This window comes from Triplophysa rosa, linkage group LG15, assembly GCF_024868665.1.
Source record: "Triplophysa rosa linkage group LG15, Trosa_1v2, whole genome shotgun sequence".
Classification (NCBI taxonomy): Eukaryota; Metazoa; Chordata; class Actinopteri; order Cypriniformes; family Nemacheilidae; genus Triplophysa; species Triplophysa rosa.
Window position 1 is genome coordinate 10,735,618 of NC_079904.1, and position 21,310 is coordinate 10,756,927.

The 21,310-nt window shown below is 37.9% G+C and overlaps 2 protein-coding genes across 2 annotated transcripts; both read left to right on the forward strand.

Annotated features, from left to right (window-relative positions):
- The first annotated feature begins 801 nt into the window (after positions 1–801).
- Positions 802–11,182, forward strand: asb2a.2 (ankyrin repeat and SOCS box containing 2a, tandem duplicate 2). The gene is made up of 10 exons (XM_057353762.1): positions 802–875; positions 3,677–3,982; positions 4,093–4,215; positions 5,365–5,534; positions 5,625–5,780; positions 6,487–6,732; positions 6,814–6,985; positions 7,080–7,650; positions 10,739–10,898; positions 11,020–11,182. Exons 2-10 carry the CDS (start codon positions 3,726–3,728, stop codon positions 11,172–11,174), a joined length of 2,010 nt encoding a protein of 669 aa, XP_057209745.1. The 5' UTR covers positions 802–875; positions 3,677–3,725; the 3' UTR covers positions 11,175–11,182.
- A 30-nt stretch (positions 11,183–11,212) lies between these two features.
- On the forward strand, positions 11,213–21,105 carry asb2a.1 (ankyrin repeat and SOCS box containing 2a, tandem duplicate 1). Its single transcript, XM_057353761.1, is given in 11 exon segments — positions 11,213–12,636; positions 13,672–13,962; positions 15,021–15,140; positions 15,250–15,419; positions 15,501–15,656; positions 15,779–16,024; positions 16,120–16,291; positions 18,320–18,370; positions 18,728–19,289; positions 19,372–19,525; positions 19,603–21,105. Coding segments are annotated over 10 exon segments (2,058 nt in total). The 5' UTR covers positions 11,213–12,636; positions 13,672–13,678; the 3' UTR covers positions 19,746–21,105.
- Positions 21,106–21,310: the final 205 nt, after the last annotated feature.

Here is a 21,310-nt window from a genome sequence, read left to right on the forward strand (position 1 = left end):
TCATCCGAAATGTTGTTGGTTAATATGTCTACAGTCTAATCTTTTCATTTAAACCGCACTGTTTTAAAAGTCCAAACATTGACATCTGCAGGGCTAGAGATAAAAACACTTGAGTCAGGAGATATGGCTTCCATGTCAGATGTTTACAGTGTCAAGAGAGGTTTCCAGAACTGGCACGAGTTCAAAAATAAGGTCCCCTGAAAATAAGGTCACTCAAACATTGAACCACATTTTTTGACTTTTAAATATGGCAAAGTCAAAGTAATGTACATTTGTACATAAAGAATGGTATTGTGTAGCATGCTATAATGATCATTAAAGGACACAGTAAACTATACAAACCAAAACAACGTAGCATTATGTTTAACAGTGTACAAGGCAAACAGTGTGAATTAAACAGGGTTTTATGCTAGTGCAATAACAATACACCTTTGATGGTTAACAATAAAAATATATTTTAAATTCAATAATCTACACAATATTGCATTCTTAATCAGCAAATGAATTGGAGTGCTGCAAGATTTTTAATTTGAATGGAAATGTAACGTTTCAGGTAGTTTTAGGGTAGAAATATCTCATTAAGCATCCACATTTATGTAAACCAAACACATATAACACTGCAAAGTAAATACAGACAAGAATAACCAAGCCACATTTAAACCAGACATGATCTTGTGCAGATGCAAGCCAAGCAAAGATATTAATAATATAATCGGTTTGTTTACACCATGACCTGAATTCAAGACCTCTACCTAACCTTTTGATAAGGACACTCCACAGCAGTCAACTGCAGAAGAGAGAGGGACACCCAAATAACAAAACCATTACTACGCATGCACCTTGTGACGTAATTGTTCCTGATAATCTTTGGAAAGGTAGGTAAGCCTTCTTCCAGAAATGGATTATAATAGAGATGCTAGCAGTAAAGTCATATGAAATTATATGAGGACTTCCAAAACATCTTATAATAGTATCACATGTAATCAAATCTATTTTGAAGTGCAAAACATGGATTATGCAACGAATTGATTTAAAATTCTTTCAATTAACATGACTTTGTTGTAATTTTGCTTTAACTGTGTAATTTGTTTGAGTCGAGAAGCATTTTGTTATGCAGCTGCCTTATCTTAAAGGAACAATACGGGGTTTTTAGGAGGATCTATTGACAGAAATGCAATATAATATACAAAACTATTTCTTCATAGGTGTATAAAGACCTTACATAATTAACTGTTATGTTTCTAATACCTTAGAATAAGCTGTTTATATCCACGTACATACAGAGTGGGCCTACATACATTGAATTCGCCGCCATGTTTTGTACAGCAGCCCTAAATGGACAAACAACTATACAACGCGCGTTTCCTCTCCCTCTCCCCTGCGGTATAGTGGTGAAACGGATCGCGGATTATCTGTGATCCGTACGGATCGTACTCTACAGTTGGCAACACATGTGACCCACGGATTAAATGTACGTTTATTCATCATTGAGTAAAAGAGTAAAACGCGTTCTCTCTACAGTTTTAGTGCCAACGCGCTCTTGCTCTCTCTCTCCAGTATCTGGACAAGTACAATATTAAAGTGGTTCCAGATAAACAATGATGCTCAAAACTGCTCCGTCACACAGCTAATATTAAAACAACAACAACATATCTTGGTTCTAACAAACAGAAAAAACAATGTTACTCGTACATACTTATCCGAATCAAAGCAACCTCCTCGGGGGTGATTTTAAGACTAGCTTTCTCTCCAACGACTCTCTGCTGGAAACTATCTCCATAGATATCTGTGAGAATCTCTGCTAAAAGCTTTAGTACCGCGGGTCCTAACGTGTCTCTGCTGGAAAGACTTTATAATATTAACGCAGGTCCTTGCTCCTGCCTGACTTTTATCCTTCTTTTTATACTTTAAATCCACAGACCTTTTATTTTATGTAATCACTCTTTCTACAGTCTTTCTAATGCCCTCATGATCTCTTCCCTGCGTCAACATGAGAACGTCATCTTTTTGTATATGGTGGCCACTGTCGTGTTTGGACCGAGCGATTCGTTGAAAATCTATAATACAACGCTGCCGCTGTAAATCAAAAACTGCGCCTTTAAACTACTTAATTTTTTTACATTAATCGACACTCCATGCATAATAATGACAAAACAAAAAACAGATTTTTGACAGCTTTGCAAATTTATTAAAACTAAAAAGACTAAAATAACTAGGCTACATTGCATAAGTATTCATACCCTTAACTCAGAAAATGGTTAAAGCACCTTTACAGACTCAAATCTTTTTGGGTATGGCGTGACAAGCATTTGGCAATTTTCTGCCATTCTTCTTCTCAGATCCTCTCAAACTCTGTCAGGTTGGATGGAGATCATCAGTAGACAGACATTTTCAGGTTTCTACAGCGATGTTCAGTTGGGTTCAAGCCCAAGCACTAGCTGGGCCACTCAAGGACATAGACAGAGTTGTCCATAAGCCACTCTTGCATTGCTTTAGCTGTGTGCTTAGGATCATTGTCATGTTGGAGAATGAACCTTCTGCCCTGTCAGAGGTTCTGAATGTTCTGGGCTAGGTTTTCATGATCATTATCTCTGTATTTTGTGCCGTTGAGCTTTTCTTTTACTCTGACAAATGCCCCAGTCCCTGAAGCTGAAAAACACCCCCACATCATGATGCTGTTTCCACCACACTTCACTGTTGAGATGGTATTGTACAGGTGTTGAGCAGTGCTTGGTTTTCTCCAGACATGATGCATGAAACTGAGATTCATCCTACCAGAAAATTTGAAAGATTCGTTGAAGTACGTTTTTGCATATTTCAAGTTTCCATGTGTCTTCTCTGAGCAAAGGCTTGAGTCTGGCCACTAAACCATAAAGCCCAGATTGGTGGAGTGTTGCAGTGATGTTTGTCCTTCTGTAAGTTTCTCCCATCGCCGTATATGATCATGGAGCTCAACCAGAGTGATCATCAGCTTCTTGGTCACTGCTCTAACCAAGACCCTTCTCCATCGATGGCTCAGTTTGGACAGGAGGTCAGCTCAAGTAAGAGATCTGGTGGTTCAAACCTCTTTCATTAAGGATAAATGGAGGCTACATGCTTCTGTGAACCTTCAATACAGATTTTTTTCAGAAGTCTTCCCCAGATCTGTGCCTTGATACAATCCTGTCTCAAAGCTCTACTGGCAGTTCTTTTGACCTCATGTCTTGGTTTTACTTTGATATGAATTTTCAGCGGTTGGACCTTTTATTGAGAGGTATGTGCCGCTCCAAATCATACTAATTCAATTGAATTTGACACAGGTTAACTCCACTCGAAGTGTAGAAACATCAACAAGCAAAACTAATGCTTCTGAGCTACATTTCAAGTGTCCCAGAAAAGGGTATGAATACTTATGCAATGTAATTAATTCCGTTTTTAATAAATTTGCAATGTTGTCACAAACCTGTTTTTTTGTTTTGTCATTATTGTGCATGGAGTGTAGATTAATGTAAATTATTTTTAATTTAAAGTAGTTTAAGATAAGGCAGCAGCATATCAAAATGTGAATAAAATGAAGGGGGATGAATACTTTTGCAAGGCACTGTATGTACACATATTTTAAATTTACCAGGAAGATGAAACTTATTTATTATTTTAAACATTTATAAGCAAATTTTGTCTGTTGTGTCATTATTAGAATGTTTATTTGTCTGTGCATTTCCTGAACATTTTACCACTGCTGCAAAATGGCAGTCTCCAAAATGCTGATGCCCGCTTCAAGGACAACAGATGAAAGCGAGGACGACCACAGTGCTTATGCAGACATGTCTGATGAACAGCTATTGCAGTTAGCTATCAAACAAAGTCTAGCTGAAACTAATTTAACCCCATGGAAGATTCGACAAATAAACGGCAACACAAGATCAACTGCCCCTTTCGCTACGCAACGATCACCATCCAACCCAGCCAATCCCGCTGTGACTGCTTCTGCAAACCCTCCCAGGTGATTTTTCTCTGATGTCACTGCCGCATCATTCGAATAACAAATAATTAAATCACTGTAAGGTCTCATTCGAACACTAGATGAAACTTTGTTAAATGCTTTCCTTTCAGTGAGAGTCATTGTCTAAACATCAACAGAGATATTTCACATCATATCTTCAGTAAAAATGAGGACAAGGTGATTGCCTGGACAAGGCACAATGGACACCTGCGTGTCATGGTGGAGACTGTAAAGTGAGTGGCAGAAAAGACCAAAGTCTGTTTACGGAAGTCTTGCCACTCAGCGGCCATATTTGCAACACAGCTATTTCAGTCATAGCAAGGCCATACTCATATCTACACTCTGAAAAATAAAGGTGCTTCACGATGCCATAGACAAACCTTTTTTGTCTAAATGGTTCCATAAAGAACCTTTAACATAAGGTTCTTCAGATTATAAAAAGCTAAGAAAGAGATGGTTCTTTAAAGAACCTTTGACTGAATCGTTCTATGTTGAACCAAAACATGTTTCTTCTATGGCATCTGTCACAGTCACTAGCTGCAATGCCCTCTCAAATCCACTAAAGGGCACTCCCCTCATCGCAAGGACTGCCATATCACACTACATTACCCATAACCATTGACCGGACTCATTATCTGTCATTGCCCACCTGTGTCTTCTTAACTGTTGTTTGTCTGCCTATTTATCCCTGGTTGTATCAGTCAATCATTGCAAAGTCTAGTATCATGTCATACTGCAATTCCTAGCTCTTCTATCTCTGGACTTCTGGTTTTTGTCTTGACGTCTTTTGGATAATTCTGTTCGCCTTTGTCTTGTGGATTTGTTTGCTATGTTTGGACTGACCACCTGTGTTGGATTTATGCCTGTCTTTTGGATTAAACTTTTCAATAAACTGCATTTGGATCCTCATCCGTGTGTCTTCTTCGTGGGGTTCATGACAGCATCGCTGTGAAGAACCTTGAAGCACCTTTATTTTTAAGAGTGTACTTGAATGGCGGAAAATGTAATGTCTAAAATCGCTGGCAAAAATCACAATTAAATAACATATTCCTGACCAACAATTAAACCTGATATCTGATATAGCTTAAATTGTGCTAAAAACCTTTTTTGAGGTCGCTTCGCATGCGCACTGGTTGGTCAGCTCCTCCAGGCTCTGTGTAGAGCCCCGCCGCAGAAAATCATTAGTTTCTATCGATTGACGAAAGGCTCTTTTTACAGGATGGCGGGCCTTTCTTCGCTAGAACAAAAAAAAAAAAAAATAAAATACCAAAACATAAAAATGGCAGTGGCGCATCTTGTTAACATCTATTATGTTTGGAAAAGACCTCGTTCAATTTAGGGTAAATTGACTGATAGTATATCAATCTGTTTTGTTCTTTCAGTGATTTAGACCCTTTTCTCGCAGCAATTTGGAGAGGTGATGAAAAGGCTTTAAGAGACATCCTTAACTTAAACCTTAACATTCTTGATGAACCCAATGAGGACGGCTGGATTCCACTTCATGAATGTGCATTCTATGGCCATGTTGAATGTCTTAAGATTTTACTCGAAGGTGGAAAATGTACATAATGTAAATCCATTCAATCCTCGAGAATCAATCCCAAAAACCTAATTGTTGATCTGTGTGACATTTCTTCCACAGCCAGGCCAGATACAATCGATAAACGAACGAAAAAGAATCAGACGCCGCTTTATCTTGCTGTGACTCACAAACATCTTTCTTGTGTCGAATATCTACTGAAGAAAGGTGCTGATCCGAACCTTGCAAATAACCAATGGGAGACACCAATGAACAAAGGTAAACATTTTTAGTTTTAGGAGGCGTTTACACGACATTACTTTCTAGAAAAAACAGAAAACTTATGTGTTTTGGCCATTTATTTATATAACAAAAGTGTTTTGGAAGCTTTAAAATTTTTGAAAACAGATTTTAAAGCGTAAGTTCTTGTAAACAATTCCATGTTAACTCCAAAATGATAATTTGTGAATCACAACTGTGACGTCAGACACATGCATATTACAGTATGTGTTCAGTCTACAGACATGTCTGTGCACTTGAAAATCAAAATATTTGTGCTGCTCAAGATACTGAGTTCGTAAATCCAGACAAAAAAAGTTTTTACCATGTAACATTTATATTTATTCATTTAACAGGCGCTTTTATTTAAAGTGAGAGCATTTAACATTTTGTCGAACAGCTAAGCAATAGTTAAAGTTTACCATGCCATCTTGTTTGTTTTCACTCTGTACAAGGATGTGTTTGTGCATGTATTGTTTGTTTACAAAGTAACATCACCTCCTACTGGCCTGGTATGCACAGTACAGTGCTATTAGCCTTTTTTTAAATCATTACAACAATGTTGTCGTCTGTGTTCAGAATTTTCCTAAAACAAATTTCCTTTTGTTTTAACATTGTGGTCATGTAAACATACCCTTACAGTAAGTATATTTTCTGGTAATCTTAATACAGTACCTCTCAATAACTATATACCTGCTTTTTATAGCGTGTGATAAAGCACATGAAGCAATGGTGGGGATTCTTTTGAAATTTGGAGCTTCACCAAACAAAGCCTGTGTTCAAGGTGTAACTCCACTTCATGAAGCAGTGATGAACAAAAACGTACAGATTTGTAAGATGTTGCTTCAAGCAGAGGCAAATCTAAGGGCCAAAACTATTTATGGCATTGATCCTTTTTTTATGGCTGCTCAGTGTGGTGCTGTCGAGGTGCTTTATTTCCTACTTTCTGAAGGTAAGTATCGCTATTACGGTAAAACGGTAACAAATCCATTTACTGTATTATATCACGGTAGTTAACCGTTCTGTGCTATAGGAGGAAATATCAATACCCAGGCAAATGATGGAGCTACGGCATTATTTGAGGCTTCGAAGAATGGTCATGTTGAAGTTGTAAAGATCCTTCTGTCAAATGGAGCAGATGGTAACAGAGCCAACAAGACTGGAATTCTTCCAATTCATATTGCAGCAAAGAATGGTCATGAAAGGTTGTTACTATAATAGTTTATTCCTTATTTTTTATCTTTCACCTACACTACAATTTCCAGACATTGATTTGTATCTTCCAAAATTCTTCCACAGCATTGTTGCCCTACTAAACCCCAAAACCAGCCGAACCAAAGTGAGATGTTCCGGCATTAGTCCCCTCCATTTCGCGGCAGAACGGAACAGAGATGATGTTCTAGAAACTTTAATCGAGGCTGGATATGACGTCAACACAACAATGTCAGATGATTGGTCAAAGATGCATGAAGATCGTCGTAGCACTGCTTTGTACTCGGCTGTGGTGAACAGAAAATTAGAGGCTGCCAGCATGTTATTGGAGGCAGGCGCTGATCCAAACTTGGATATTTTCAACCCATTGCTAGTGGCAGCGAGGAAAGGATGCATGGAAATGGTGATGTTACTGGTTGAGCATGGTGCTAATCTCAATGCCTTACTCCAAACTCATCCCACCACCTTCCCGACGGTGTTGGTTTTCTGTGTGAGGAACTTGCCAATGATGAAGTACATCCTGGACAATGGCTGTGATGCGCTGTCATGTTTTAGCTGCCAATATGGAAGTAGCCCTCACCCCCCCATTATACCAAGACGAAATGGAAGAGAAAGATTGTATTATTTAAACGAAGAACCATCAGATTACTGTTTACAGGTAGAGGGATTTTTAAAAGATTAATTGTGATTTTATATTTCGCTATATTCCACTCATTTATAAATCTGTTTTTTTTAATACTGAACTTATCCTATGTTTTGAAATTCTCTCTCTCTCTCTCTCTCTCTCTCTCTCACTCTCACTCTCTCTTTCTCTCTCTCTCTCTCTCTCTCTCTCTCTCTCTCTCTCTCGCTCTCTCTCTCTCTGGAGGAAAGAGCCCAGGAGATGCTTATCCGTGCAAGATTTTTAACTTTTAATAGTATGGATGCTCCTACATCCTTTTTCTTTAACTTGAAAAGAAGATTGTGGATAGAAAAGTTCTCGGCTGTTTGAAATTTCCAGGTAGGAGGAGAGTTACTGATGCTCATGGAATTATTTCGCATACATTGTCTTTTTATGAGGATCTTTACCAAGCTGAACCCTGTGATGAAGACATGGCTGACCTTCTCCTTCAGGATTTACCTCATCTTTCGGAAGGGGAGAAATCTAGGCTTGATGAACTATCTGCAGCCGCCTTCGTCTGCAGCTGTCTTCTGGCAAAGCTCCAGGCTTGGATGGACTTAATGCAGAATTTTATCAACATTTTTGGCATGTTATTGGAACGGATTTGCTTTCTGTTTTTATGGAGTGTATTAAAAGAGGCACACTGCCAGTGAGTCTACGAAGAGCTGTGATCACCCTTTTACCTAAAAAGGGTGACCTTGAAGACATTAGATGCTGGCGCCCAGGTCTCTTTGCTCGAAATTGACTATAAAATACTTTCGAAGTCTTTAACCAACAGAATTAAACTCTACATTTCTTCAGTGATTCATCAATCTTATTGCATTCTAGAACGGGCTATTTTCGATAATCTTTTTCTGATTCAGGACTTGATTTCTTTTGCCAAGGAACAGAATTTGGACATTGGTTTAATATCTTTAGACCAAGAGAAAGCCTTTGATCGGGTCGATCATGGTTTCCTTTTTAAGTGCCTTGAAGCTTTTGGTTTCGGTCAATCTTTTATTGGATATGTTAAACTGCTGTATACTGATATACAGTATTCTAAAAATGAATGGTTCTCCTACAAAACCGTTCAGAGTAAGCAGAGGTATACGGCAGGGGTGTGGTCTTTCAGGGATCCTGTATGCCATTGCAACCGAACCACAGTTGATCACACTGAGAAACAAGCTGGGCGGCATATCAGTAGTGTGTTCATCCACCTCAGACATGATAACTTTTAGACTCAGTGCTTAGGCTGATGATGTCACTATTTTTGTCAGATCTGCTCAGGATGTTGCAAAATTGAATGAATATCTGGAGGTTTACCAGAAAGCCTCATCCTCTCGAATCAACTGGCAAAAGAGCACTTCCTTTTTAATTGGTAAATGGGAGAATGGAGGCCCTCCAACACTTCCTTAGAGCTGTTCCTGGAGTCGGGAAGCGTTCAAAGTGCTTGGAGTTTTCCTTGGGTCTGATCAGTATATTCAGAAGAACTGGGACGGTGTGTTTGAAAAAGTTTCTGGATGTTTACAGAGATGGAGATGGATTCTGCCTCAATTGTCATACAGGGGAAGAGTGCTCATTGTTAACAACTTGGCAGCTTCTATGATGTGGCATCGCTTAAATGTGCTTGACCCACCAAAACATTTGTTGCAACGGCTGCAGAAGACTTTTGTTGACTTTTTTTAAGTTAGTTACCACTACCTTTTGGTCTGGCTTTGCTCAGAACTTTTGGTGGGTTTTGTCTTGATAGACAACTGTTTTTAATGTCTTCTCATGGGGGATTCTTTCATCTGATGTTAATTTTTATGCTTCAGTGTTAAACTCTTGGACGGTTTTTAAACTGACTAGACTAAATCATTTTGGCCTTGATGAACCATTATTTTATAACTCTTTTTTTGGGTTACAACATTTGCGTATCTAATACAACTATTAATACCTTTGTGAAAAAAGGAGTGACCAAAGTTCTGGACTTGATTGACACTTCATCCAAAACATGGAGGTCAATGGTGGATATTTGCAGTCAGGCTGGTTTTAGATCAGTCAGGATGGTAGAACGGGTTTCAGGCGAGTTGAAAGCAGCTTTTTCCTCCACACTCCTCATGTTTATTAACTGTTTTCTGTCTGGAGACCCTTCTAGAGTATGTTTTCCTAAGTTACTAGTAGCTCCCAAGGTTTGTACTGAAGATGATCGGGAAGGAAAACTGCTGTCATTTAATGGGCTACAACAGCTTGATTTTCAGGTGGCTGGAAAGAGAGACCTCTATCAAACATGTGTTAAAGTACATTATTTTGAGCTCATTAGGGATAAAGTTGACACAAAATGGAGAGAATTTTTAACCATTTTTTATAAGGGTCCCCTACCTAAACGATCTGGAGAATTGCAATGGAGGTTATTACATTGTGTGTTACCCACTAATTCTCAAGTGTCCAAATTCAATCTGAATGTTTTGCCATCTTGCATTTTCTGTACCTTACTGTTTTTCATGGTTTTACTGAGTGTTTTAGATTGGATCGATTATTTACATTGCTTGGAAGGTTGCTTGGGGATTTGGGTTTTGTTTTTAACAAGACACTATATATGGATGCAAGTATTCAAGAGCACAAGTACACAGACAGCAGTGCACTGTAGCAAACTTTATAATCGGTCAAGCCAAATTAGCAATTTGGAAGTCTTGCAGACTGGCTGCTGAAAGGCGAACCATGAATGTTTTTCAGTTATTTACTGCTTTGGTGGAATCCAGAATAAGAGTGGAGCATAGATTCTATCAAATGACAGAGAACATGCTTGAATTTGAGTTTAAATGGTGTGTAAATGGAGCATTACTGTCTATTTGTGAGGATGGTCAAATAATGTTTAACGTGATGCTTTGTGGCTTTTGAGTAGGTTCTACTTTTTTTCCTCTCTCTTCTTTTTTCTTCTTTTCTTTTATCTTTTCTTTTTTTATTCTCCTTCTTTTCCTTTCCTTTCTTTTTTTCTTTTCTTTATGGTAATATCGCCTAAACACATTGCAATGTGATGTGTTTGGTTTTTATTTCTGGATGTTTTAATTAAGTATGTTAAAAGTCAAAAAGTCTCTGTCTCTCTCTCGAACATTTTTTTTAACAGTTTTGTGAGCTACTTTCTGCTCCCTCAGTCAGCTCCAACATGGTACCCATCATCGACATGTTACTTGACTATGTGGGTCATGTCAAACTTTGCTCTAAAATAGCTGAACATCTTGACAGCAATGGATGGAAGGACTGGATGCTTATCAAAGAAAAGTTAGGTAAGGATACTCTTCGTTGTCTGTTTATTTACGAAACGGTTTGATTGTTGAGGTAATATAACACTAACTGAACATACTGAACTGAAAATCTATAAACAAAGTAACATGACCTCTATTTCAGTTCTTCCTTGCACCTTGATGCATCTGAGCAGACTGAAGATCCGGAAACTACTGGGAGTTCACAGACTAAGACGAATCAGTGCTCTTCCTCTACCAGAGAGACTAATTAAGTTTTTAAGATATGAACGAGAATCATTTGAGGATATCCTAAGATGAACCTTTACATTCTTAGTTATTTGTATTAATATCATGAAGCTGTACAGTTATTGTAAATTAGTCAACAATAATGTACTGCACTGAGCTTCAGCAGCATTCCTGCAAATTCCTAATGACCGAGATTAAAAAAAACTATTCTTAACACTATTATTCTTAAGAACATAAATGAGTTGAGTTTTAAAGATCACACTTCTAAGTGCTAATATGCTTATGCAGTCAAGTGTGGTGAGCTCTATAATTAGCTGGCCATCATTTAAACGCTTACACAAGACGTATAAACAACAACTAAAAATATAATCTCTGCCACCGTTGCTGTAATGTTTTTGCTCTGAACTTCTGTCCATTAAAAACAGACATAGATTTCAATCTGTAAACAAATGACAAATGTAAACAAAACACAGGGAATTGATTTTGAAACAGCTAATGCAAGCAAAATATGTATAAAAGTCAGGCAGAATCGACAAGTTTAATGTCTGAACAAGATGCTACACACACAAAAATGCTGGATTGTTTTCAATCCATGGCTGGGTCAAATAAGGACAAACCATCTTGCCGGTTTCTAAATTTGCCTATGCTGGGATGTTTCAGTCCAAAATGATGGGTTGTTTAAATAAATTGTACAAATATAAATATTACTTTTGTTATAATAAACCAACAGTTGTGTTTGGCCATATTTGTCCCAACCATGAAAACAACCCAGCTTTTTTAGAGTGTTCACCCCAAAAGAATACACAAAGTGCTATATTTCACACAAACCTTTTTGTTTCTTTTGTATTAACCATTTTATTATCCTGCAATGCCAACCTGAATCTGGCAATTCAGAAAATATAAAAGTTTGTAAGCTTCATTGTGCGTTCACTTGACCTCAACATAACAGCTATTACTATAAATAAGGAACAGGTATTCACACAGTGACTTGTTTGTCTCGTAGCCTTGACACATCTGTAACTTGACACAGCAAATGCAGGCTAACAATTTAACCCAGTGACAAACTAAGGCTTTCCTAAACAAAACTTTGTTAAAAAACACGTAAAAAGGGAAGTACAATTGGCACATATTTCAAGAACACTTAAATGCTGATAAAAGCATTCCTAAATTGGTTTCCTAAATAGTTATGTATAAACATACTTTGATATTTGACGTCTTTGGTATTGGTTATTTTCTAGAAGTATATACAGTATTTGCAACATGTATTGATGGTCATAGCAATACTGCTTTGTTAAACACCTTTTTCATAGTCTGCTTCTTCAAGAGCAGCCATCAGTAAGAGGTTAAAAATCTTTGCACCCTGCACATCACGTGAGCTCTCCAGAAACACTCTGACATTCGGGTGTGGGGTGACAGTTAAGAGCCGTTCTCAGTGCAAGCAGGTGTCCAGTGTACTGCACAAGACATTTAGGACAAATAACTTTCAGCCTGGATACCATATTGATATATATTTTTTTAAAACATTGAGAAGTGGGTAAGTAACAACTTTTAGGATTTGTTGGTGTTTTGTATGAAAGTTGTCTGTATTATACTGTACAGCAGACTAGATCAATTGGGACTGTATGATGTAATGTAATATACTGTAGTGTATAGACAATGTATACTGAAATATTGAGATAGACATAAATGCACACTTAACTGTGTGACTTAGCCGTCTAACATAAAAGAAGTCTTACGGTTTTGTTGTCCTGTATTAAAATATACACTTTTTTGTCTTCTTTTCCAACAGAAATGTGTCAATATATTTATTAAACCAACAAAATTCTCCTTCTAAATTTCAGATTTTTCACAAGATATGTTTAGCCGTTATTGCCCTTAATAATTCACACTGCTTCAACAAACTCCACCAAACACCAACAAATGCCAACAATCACCAACATTTTAAAGGAAAATTCACACAGATTTAACAAAGCACCAACACACACCAACATTCTGAAAGATTCATTCATACTGATTTAACAAACGCCAACACAAACAAACATCATCACCTAAAGGACATTTCACAATGATTTATAACAAACACCAACACACACCAACAATATAAAGGATAATTTAAACTGATTAAACAAACACCAACATTCTAAAGGATAATCAACAAAGCCAACAAACACCAACATTCTGAAAGGTTCATTCACGCTGATTTAACAAACGCCAACATTATGAAGGATAGTTTACACTGATTCAACAGGGGTTTCACACTGACCCAACAAAAATGCATTTGTTGGGATGGACTGGCTATCTATCCAGGGTGTACCCTGCTTGTGGCCCAAGATGCTGGGACAGAACGGATTGTATATCATTATATACTGGTGTATATTTTCATATAGGCCTATAAAACAATAAGATGTGAAATGTGAAGAAATGTGAAGAAATGTGAAATCTGCGCTTCTTTAGATTTCTGTAACAATTGAGTACTATTCATTTTTTTTACAAGAAACAAATCAGTTATGAAAAGCTAAAAGAGATGTTGGTTCAGTTTATTTACAAGAAATGTTTTGATCATCTCAAGATCCATCATGGCAGCAGCCAGTGTGTCCATGTCAGGTTCCACTGGCACGGAATTTGCTGACTACAGTCTCTACAGCAACCTGTCTGAAGATGAACTCTTACAACTAGCAATTGAACGCAGCCTGGCCGATGCCCATAGCAGCGGGTTGGGGACTGAAAGCACAAATACCACCACTGCTTTAAACAGACCAGCATCATCAGGCACAGTTCCCCCATCACATCATGCTCAGCAGAAGCCTACACCAGCTGCACCAGCTCAACCATATGTGTGCCCTGCCAATCCACCTATGAGGTTTGATGTTCTTCATACAAGTAAAAATGGGGTGCTGGCATATCAGTCATATAAAAATAGTCAAGGTTTAGAAAAGTAACTATTTACACTGACAAACATATTTGTCAGACAATTTTATCCAAAGTGCATTCAGGGTAATGGGAAATGAACCCCCTGAACTTTGTGCTACCAATGCAATGCTGCTGCAATCGAGCTACAGGAACATATTTACTCATTTATCTTACCTGCATTGATTTTTTTAACACAAAATACATTTTTGCAATACAGAAAATAAAAAAATAATAATTGAAATCACAAATTTATAAAAAAACAAACAATAAAACAATTTGTTCTAGAATAATAAGGATTTAAGGTAATTTTTGTAGCAGTGCTGCTAAATGTAAACCAGAGAGAGACATACTGTAGGATCAAAACATGCTTGTTAATATGTGGCCACGTGAAATTTCTAGTCACGCTTTGTAAATGCAGCTACAGGGAAAGTCAAAATATCACTTACAGATGCCTTGCAGTCGGATGACTGGCACAGCTGCTTTACACCTGTTCTGCTTCATTCAATAGCAACAGCCGACATTACACATGCCACAATGTTCAAAAATAGACACTATACATTACTGTGCCCAAGTGAACTTGTTTGGATTTACCCTGACATTAAAAAGCTTAAAGTCTTCCTTCCAGTGGTGCAGATGTACGCATCCTTGAAAGATGTGTAATTTTGGTTTAGTTTTAAAAGCTAAATTCAATTCAACTTTATTCTATTTCTACACTGTAAAATAAAAATATTTTGCTAATTTAAGTACAATCCAATTGGCTTTGCAAGTCATTTCAACATAATATTTTAAAATTTTTAAATGTTTGTACATTACAACTCATCATAGAGGTCAAGCAATTTTTACTTTTTTTTTACAGAACATAACTTGTTTCAAATCTTTATATAAAATACACAGTCAGTTTTGTAATTGGGTTGCAGCAAAAACCTCTTTAGTGAAGCAGTGAGTTCATTGATGGTGCACATCTGTAGAAAACTCAGAAATCTACATGTTTCTTTTTTTCTCTAAAAGAGAACTAACAAACTCAGATGCTGTGTCTTCGGTCAGCCACTTCATCACTGGTTATGGCAAGCGGATGGTGGCCTATCGAAGATATGACGGCTCTTTTCAGGTCACATCTGAACCCGAAGAGTTAGTAATTTTTCAATTTCCCACATTAAAACATTAAATGGTTTTTATGGTTACCATTCTTTTACCTGCAACATGTGATTTATTGAAATAAAAATAATTTCTTCTGCAGCGAGACGGATCCTCTTGTTAAGGCCATTTGGGAAGGTGATGTAGGGACAGTGAGGCTAATGGTTAAACAGCCTGGGTGCAACCTTCTTACAGCAAACAGATTTGGATGGATTTCTCTGCATGAGGCGGCATATTATGGACAATGTCAATGTATTAAAATTCTATTGAAAGGTAAAGTATTCCCATTTATTTAAGAACTACTGCTTGGATCTTCATTTATCACGGCTTTGTTGCTGATCAATGTTCTCACAGCTCAACCTGGGATGGTTAACCAGCGCACTTTAAAGGATCAGACTGCTTTGTTGTTGGCTGTGAGCAGGGATCATCTAACATGTGCAGAGTATCTTCTCGAGAAAGGGGCTGACCCTGATATCACCAATAAAGAAAGGGAGACTCCACTATACAAAGGTAATATATTCACTTAGCATTTCATGTGTCCACAGTTTTATATTCACTCACATAAATATATTTTCTGTTACTGTTTGTCTAATGTCCTCGAGTTATAATTCAAAAATTCTATACATCTGCAGCTTGTGAAAAGGAGAACCCAGCGATGGTCGCCATGCTACTGAAATACAGCGCAACAGTGAATAAGAACTGAATTCAAGGCTGGACCGCTCTCCACGAGGCTGTGTGCAGGAACAATGTGGAAATCTGTGAGATACTTGTGAAAGCTGGAGCCAAGGTCAGCATACCCAACGTTTACGGAATCACACCTATCTTTGTGGCAGCCCAAAGTGGAAAGGTGGACACACTTCGGTTCCTTTTAAAAAATGGTATTTTTATTGTTCAAACATATCATTGAAACTTGATATTTTTCAAGCTATCCGAAAACAACTTGCTCTCCAATTAATGTTTTATCATTTATAAGGTGCTGATCTTAACAGCCAGGCGGCAGATGGAGCCACAGCACTCTACGAGGCCTGTAAGAACGGCCATGAGGACATTGTTGAGTTCCTTCTATCTCAAAATGCAGACACAAACAAGCCTGGCAAAACAGGACTGCTGCCAATTCATATCGCTGCACAGCGTGGCAATGATGAGTATGTAGAATTTTCATGATAATTTATGTGTAAATACTAGGGCTGGGTAAAAAATATAGATTCTAATCCATTCTTAATTTAATGAATCCCTTAATTGATTCTTAATGTGCCTGCATGCCTCAGAGGATGTGAATATTATTCTCGCCCTGAAGATGTCACATTTTTCACTTTGCTTAAAAGTGGAGGTAACATGCTATTTCATGCATTCCGAGTTCTTTACAGTGTTAAACGTACTGGCTTCTCAAGCTTAACATGGTCAACTCGTCAAAAAACTAGTTGAATGTAAGACGCAGTATTTTTGTGCTCGATTCACTCCGCCAGGGTTCATACAGGTTTCGGAAAGTTTTTTTCGAACATGGATTCCCGTTTCGTAACAGGGGTTCTTAGTCCCTTATTGCTAGGGGACTAAGGACCCTTGTTACTGGTTATTGAACAATTCTCCCGGAAAAGCACACCCACGAGTCATCCAGCGAGAGAAAGAGCATGCCCACGCACGAGCGTGAGATAAAGAGCATGCCCACGCGCTAGCGTGAGAGAAAGAGCACGCCCACGTGTCAACCAGCCAGCGTGAGAAAGAACACGCCCATCAATGCTGAAAAGTTTTGCTGTGTTTGTTTGCTCACAGCATTTCGGTGATGAATGATACATAAACGGTGGATATACGGCTGGATTTGGAGATCGTTTGAAACTGACTGATGGCACGGTTCCAAAACTAAAAGATGCTGAACATGAACCGCACGCAGTAAATCATACATAATGTAAACAACACATATGCAGGGATCAACAGTTAAAGGTGGGGTAACCGATTTACGAATTACGCTTTAGACAACTGAGTCAGGCCAAGTACCAAAACAACCTTGCAGCCAATCAGCAGTAAGGTGCACAGGACGCACATTAGCCGAGCCGAGCGCTGACGAAAGCGAAAGATGGGGGTAGGGGTGTGTTTGTTTTGGTGATTTGAACATCAACAACGGCTAAGAGAAATCGGACACTCCGCCATTAATCAACAGTTATGCAGGGATGTGTTGTGTGCTCGTGCTGTAGTTCCGCCCCCACTGCACGCCTCCAGGAGCTCGACTTTTTCCGGAAATAATCGTACAGCTGTATCTGTCTTTTACAAATTTGATCAAACTAAATAGTCTTCGAAGATATGAAGTATGCAATACTACTGTATAGGTATAGATTAATATGAGATTGGCAGAAACTGCGTGTGTTACTTTGAAACAGTGGTCACCAACCCTGCTCCTGGAGATCGACCGTCCTGAAGATTTAAGCTCCAACCCCAATCAAACACACCTGAACTATCTAATCAAGGTGTTCAGGTTTGCTTGATAATTACAGACAGGTGTGCTGAAGCAGGGTTGGAGCTGCAGTCTGCAGGACGGTCGATCTCCAGGAGCAGGGTTGGTGACCACTGCTTTAAAATAAAGAAGGGATCATGGTGGAAGGTCCAGATAAAGGTGTGGGCCTGCTTTGAAATGTTTAGAATTTAGAAAATTATTTTATTTTTTAAACATATTTCAAGTTGGTAATGAATTACAGTGTTGCTTATTTACATTGTTTTTATTTTTTACAGTAATGTGCATTTTGCAGTTTGTGTTCATTGTATGTGCATATTTATGATTTCTTGTTACAATGTTTGTTCTTCAAAGTAAAAGTATAAAGTAATAAAACATAATTGCGTGGGCCTATTGTTAATGTAAATGTGTAGTTCAGTAATATAAGCTGAAAGTTAGAGGCTTTTAGTAACCACCATTTATGTTTAAATATGAATTCTGTGTCTGCGAATCTAACATTTATAATGAAATATTGATAACTAATCGATATTGAATCAGATCGTAATCGGACCGAAACTATATAAATAAGAATCAATTTGCCAAATTAGTCACAATACCCAGCCTTAGTAAATAAAGGTTAAATGCTTTGGGAGAAATATTCCCAAACTGATCTGAAGTACTTGTTTATAGAGGCCATTGGCTGTTGGGAGTTTAGGATAAGCACATCTCATGATCTTGCATTCATTTTCAGAAGAAACCTCATGACTTATGGGTGCACCCCCAAAATTGTAAGGTCAACTAAGTAAGTTGCAATGGCTGCTGTGGCACCTTAACTCAAGCTTGACTTCGAAAAAGTCCTAAATAGGAGCAAAAAGTAGTTTTATTTGTCAAAACCCATTTGTTTTGACATACATGTCATGTCATCTGAGCTCTATGTTTCAAGTTGTGCATATGGTATTTTACTTGCCTAACAATAAATCTAATCATACCATAATACCTGAGAGCATGAAAAAAAGCATTTCATTATATGCCAGCTTCCTAGTTTACGATATGTATTAATCATCTTACAAAATATAATTAAATCTAATGTCAGATTCTAACATTTAATCTAGTCTGTTTTTGGCAACAAAGTTAACACTCAAAATTGTCTCATTTTCAGAATAGTATCTATGCTGATCCCAGCCACAAGCAAAGCCAGGGTGAGACGATCCGGTATCAGCCCCCTCCATTTAGCAGCGGAGCGCAATAGAGACGATGTTCTCGAGCTGCTGATCGAGGCTGGCTTCGACGTCAACGCCATGCTGTCAAAGGATCGTTCGAAAATGTACGAGGATCAACGCAGTACAGCTCTGTATTTTGCTGTCATAAACAACAACATCGAGGCCACCACCATGCTCCTGGAGGCTGGTGCCAATCCAAACCTGGACACGTTTAGCCCTCTCCTGGTAGCCCTGAGGCAGGGTTGCATACACACAGTGACTCTGCTGATTGAACACGGTGCTAACGTGAACGCCAACATCCCCACCCACCCCACTACCTTTCCAGCCACTGTTATGTTCTGCATGAAATACCTGACCTTACTGAAGTATCTGATGGACTTCGGCTGCGACGCCCTGTCATGTTTCAATTGCGTCTATGGTAACAATCCTCATCCGCCGATAAAGATGACACGTCATCGGCTGGATGACAGAGATGAACAAACGGAAAAGATCTGTGTTCAGGTGGGTAGTGTGAAGCATATTGGTAACACAAATGTGTACTTTTATATATTGAATCTAACTTTTTTCACATTTTCATTGGTAGTTCTGTGACGTGATCTCCACTGAAAACTACTGCCGCTGGGCAGGGCCGATAATAGACGTCCTCCTTGACTACGTTGGCCATGTGAAACTATGCTCGAGACTCATGGAACATCTGGAAAGTTACCCTGACTGGAACTGCATCAAAGTCAAAGCTAGTATGTACACCCGAACATTTATTTATTTGCAAATGATCTCAGTCACCTGTGTTTTGATATGCTGGCTCTGATTTCAGCACCTCCACGCCCACTGCTGCAGCTCTGCAGACTGAAAATCCGCAAACTGCTTGGGATGAACAGACTAAAGGAAATCCACAAGCTTCCAGTTCCTCCAAGGCTAATCAAATTCCTAAATCATCAAGAACGAGAACACATTTAGAAAGACATTGAACAATAAAATACTTACATTTGCTCGGAGCTAAAATTATGTTTGAAAAGTTCATTTGCAAAAACAGATCACTCTTTTTTTATTAATATTGTGCATTCCAAGTAATTTCAATTAAACTGCAGTTGGGTTGTTTTGATAAGCAGTAATAACTAAAAATACAGCTACTAACACAATAAAAAACATGATTTATGAAAATTAATGAAAAGAAAAAAGTTATTTGTTTTTGCACAAATATAAGACTAACTGTATACAACAATGGTTGCAAAATGCCACAAACGCTCATGTGTAATTATCAGGCCGAAGCAGAATTTAGGGAACATGTTTAATATATTGCTGCTGTCCTTCTGAAACCTTGTTTTTACATATTTTGTGATTTTTATTCTTTGCCATAAGTTATTATTATTATTACTCAACCTTTATATTTGTTACTGGGTTTTGCAAATATCTAACCGATATTAAGTATTAAAAAGTGCTTGTCTACTTTGGGAACTATGTATTTAGTCATTTAAAAAGTAGTGTTCTTTTCATATCCTTAAAAACAGCGAATCTGGAGTCTTTCTAAAGTTTCAGAAGGACATTGAAGCTATGCATTTAGTGGGTACATTGTACTTTCTTTTTTCTGTGTGTATATATGCTTATTTTAAAAAAACAAGTTTTGTTATGGGATGTGACATTAAATGCCATTGAAATTTTACTAATAGAGCTTGTTAATCGACATCACGCCGCGTTGAATATTGCGCCATCTTGGGAGGACGGATGCTAGTGCGTTCAATGCAGTGTTTTGTTTTTCTTGTTTGATTAGGAAATATGGTAGGTCGGTCTTGCTGTGTTAAAAACTGCAATAGCATTATGCAGAGTCATTCAGGAAAAGCCCATGGTAATTTCACTTTCGATTTCTCCACATATCAAACAAAACAAGTAACGGTACATATCAAAATAATAGCCATGGAGTATATCCTCCCAAGATGGCGATGCCACTGCAACATAGGGCGTGACGTCAGCTTCAAAATCTCTATTGCAACAAAGTAAAAATAGTAGTATTGAATTGTATAAGTATAAAATTGGTAGTAGGTATGAATAAATAGGTAGGCCTATTTGTACAGTTTTGTTTAAAATAAACGTTTTTATTTTGCCATTGTTTATTTGCAAAGCAGGGCTTGGGTGATAAAAAACAGCCAGAAATCATAGTTAGAAGCACAAAAGCCAACACTAAGTACATCACATTCTTTAACTGAAATGGCATTTATGTATATTAGCACTTGATTTCTTCTAACGGAGCGAGTGCTTTATCTTAAAAGAGGTGCTACAGTGTACATTGTTCGGCAATAACACTTGGATTTACCAATAAAGTTGCAACTATTAACTATCAGAGTTTCATTTATACTTCCTTGGGTCAACATGGGGTCAACATGGGGGTTTGGGCTTCTACATTTTAAGCCAAGATCAGTTTACGGATTTATTCGTAGGAATAATCAAACTAATATCTTTAGGTAGAATACCCAGCCAGATTAAAATGTATTGTTTACACAAAAAAGATTTTTCATTATTTAAAAATG

Excerpts from the sequence above, each read along its gene's own strand:
- asb2a.2 (XM_057353762.1), top strand. The coding sequence starts at position 3,726 with ATGGCAGTCTCCAAAATGCTGATGCCCGCTTCAAGGACAACAGATGAA. Across the intron at positions 3,983-4,092 it reads GCTTCTGCAAACCCTCCCAG|TGAGAGTCATTGTCTAAACA; the intron begins GTGATTTTTCTC and ends CTTTCCTTTCAG. Across the intron at positions 10,899-11,019 it reads GCTTATCAAAGAAAAGTTAG|TTCTTCCTTGCACCTTGATG; the intron begins GTAAGGATACTC and ends CCTCTATTTCAG.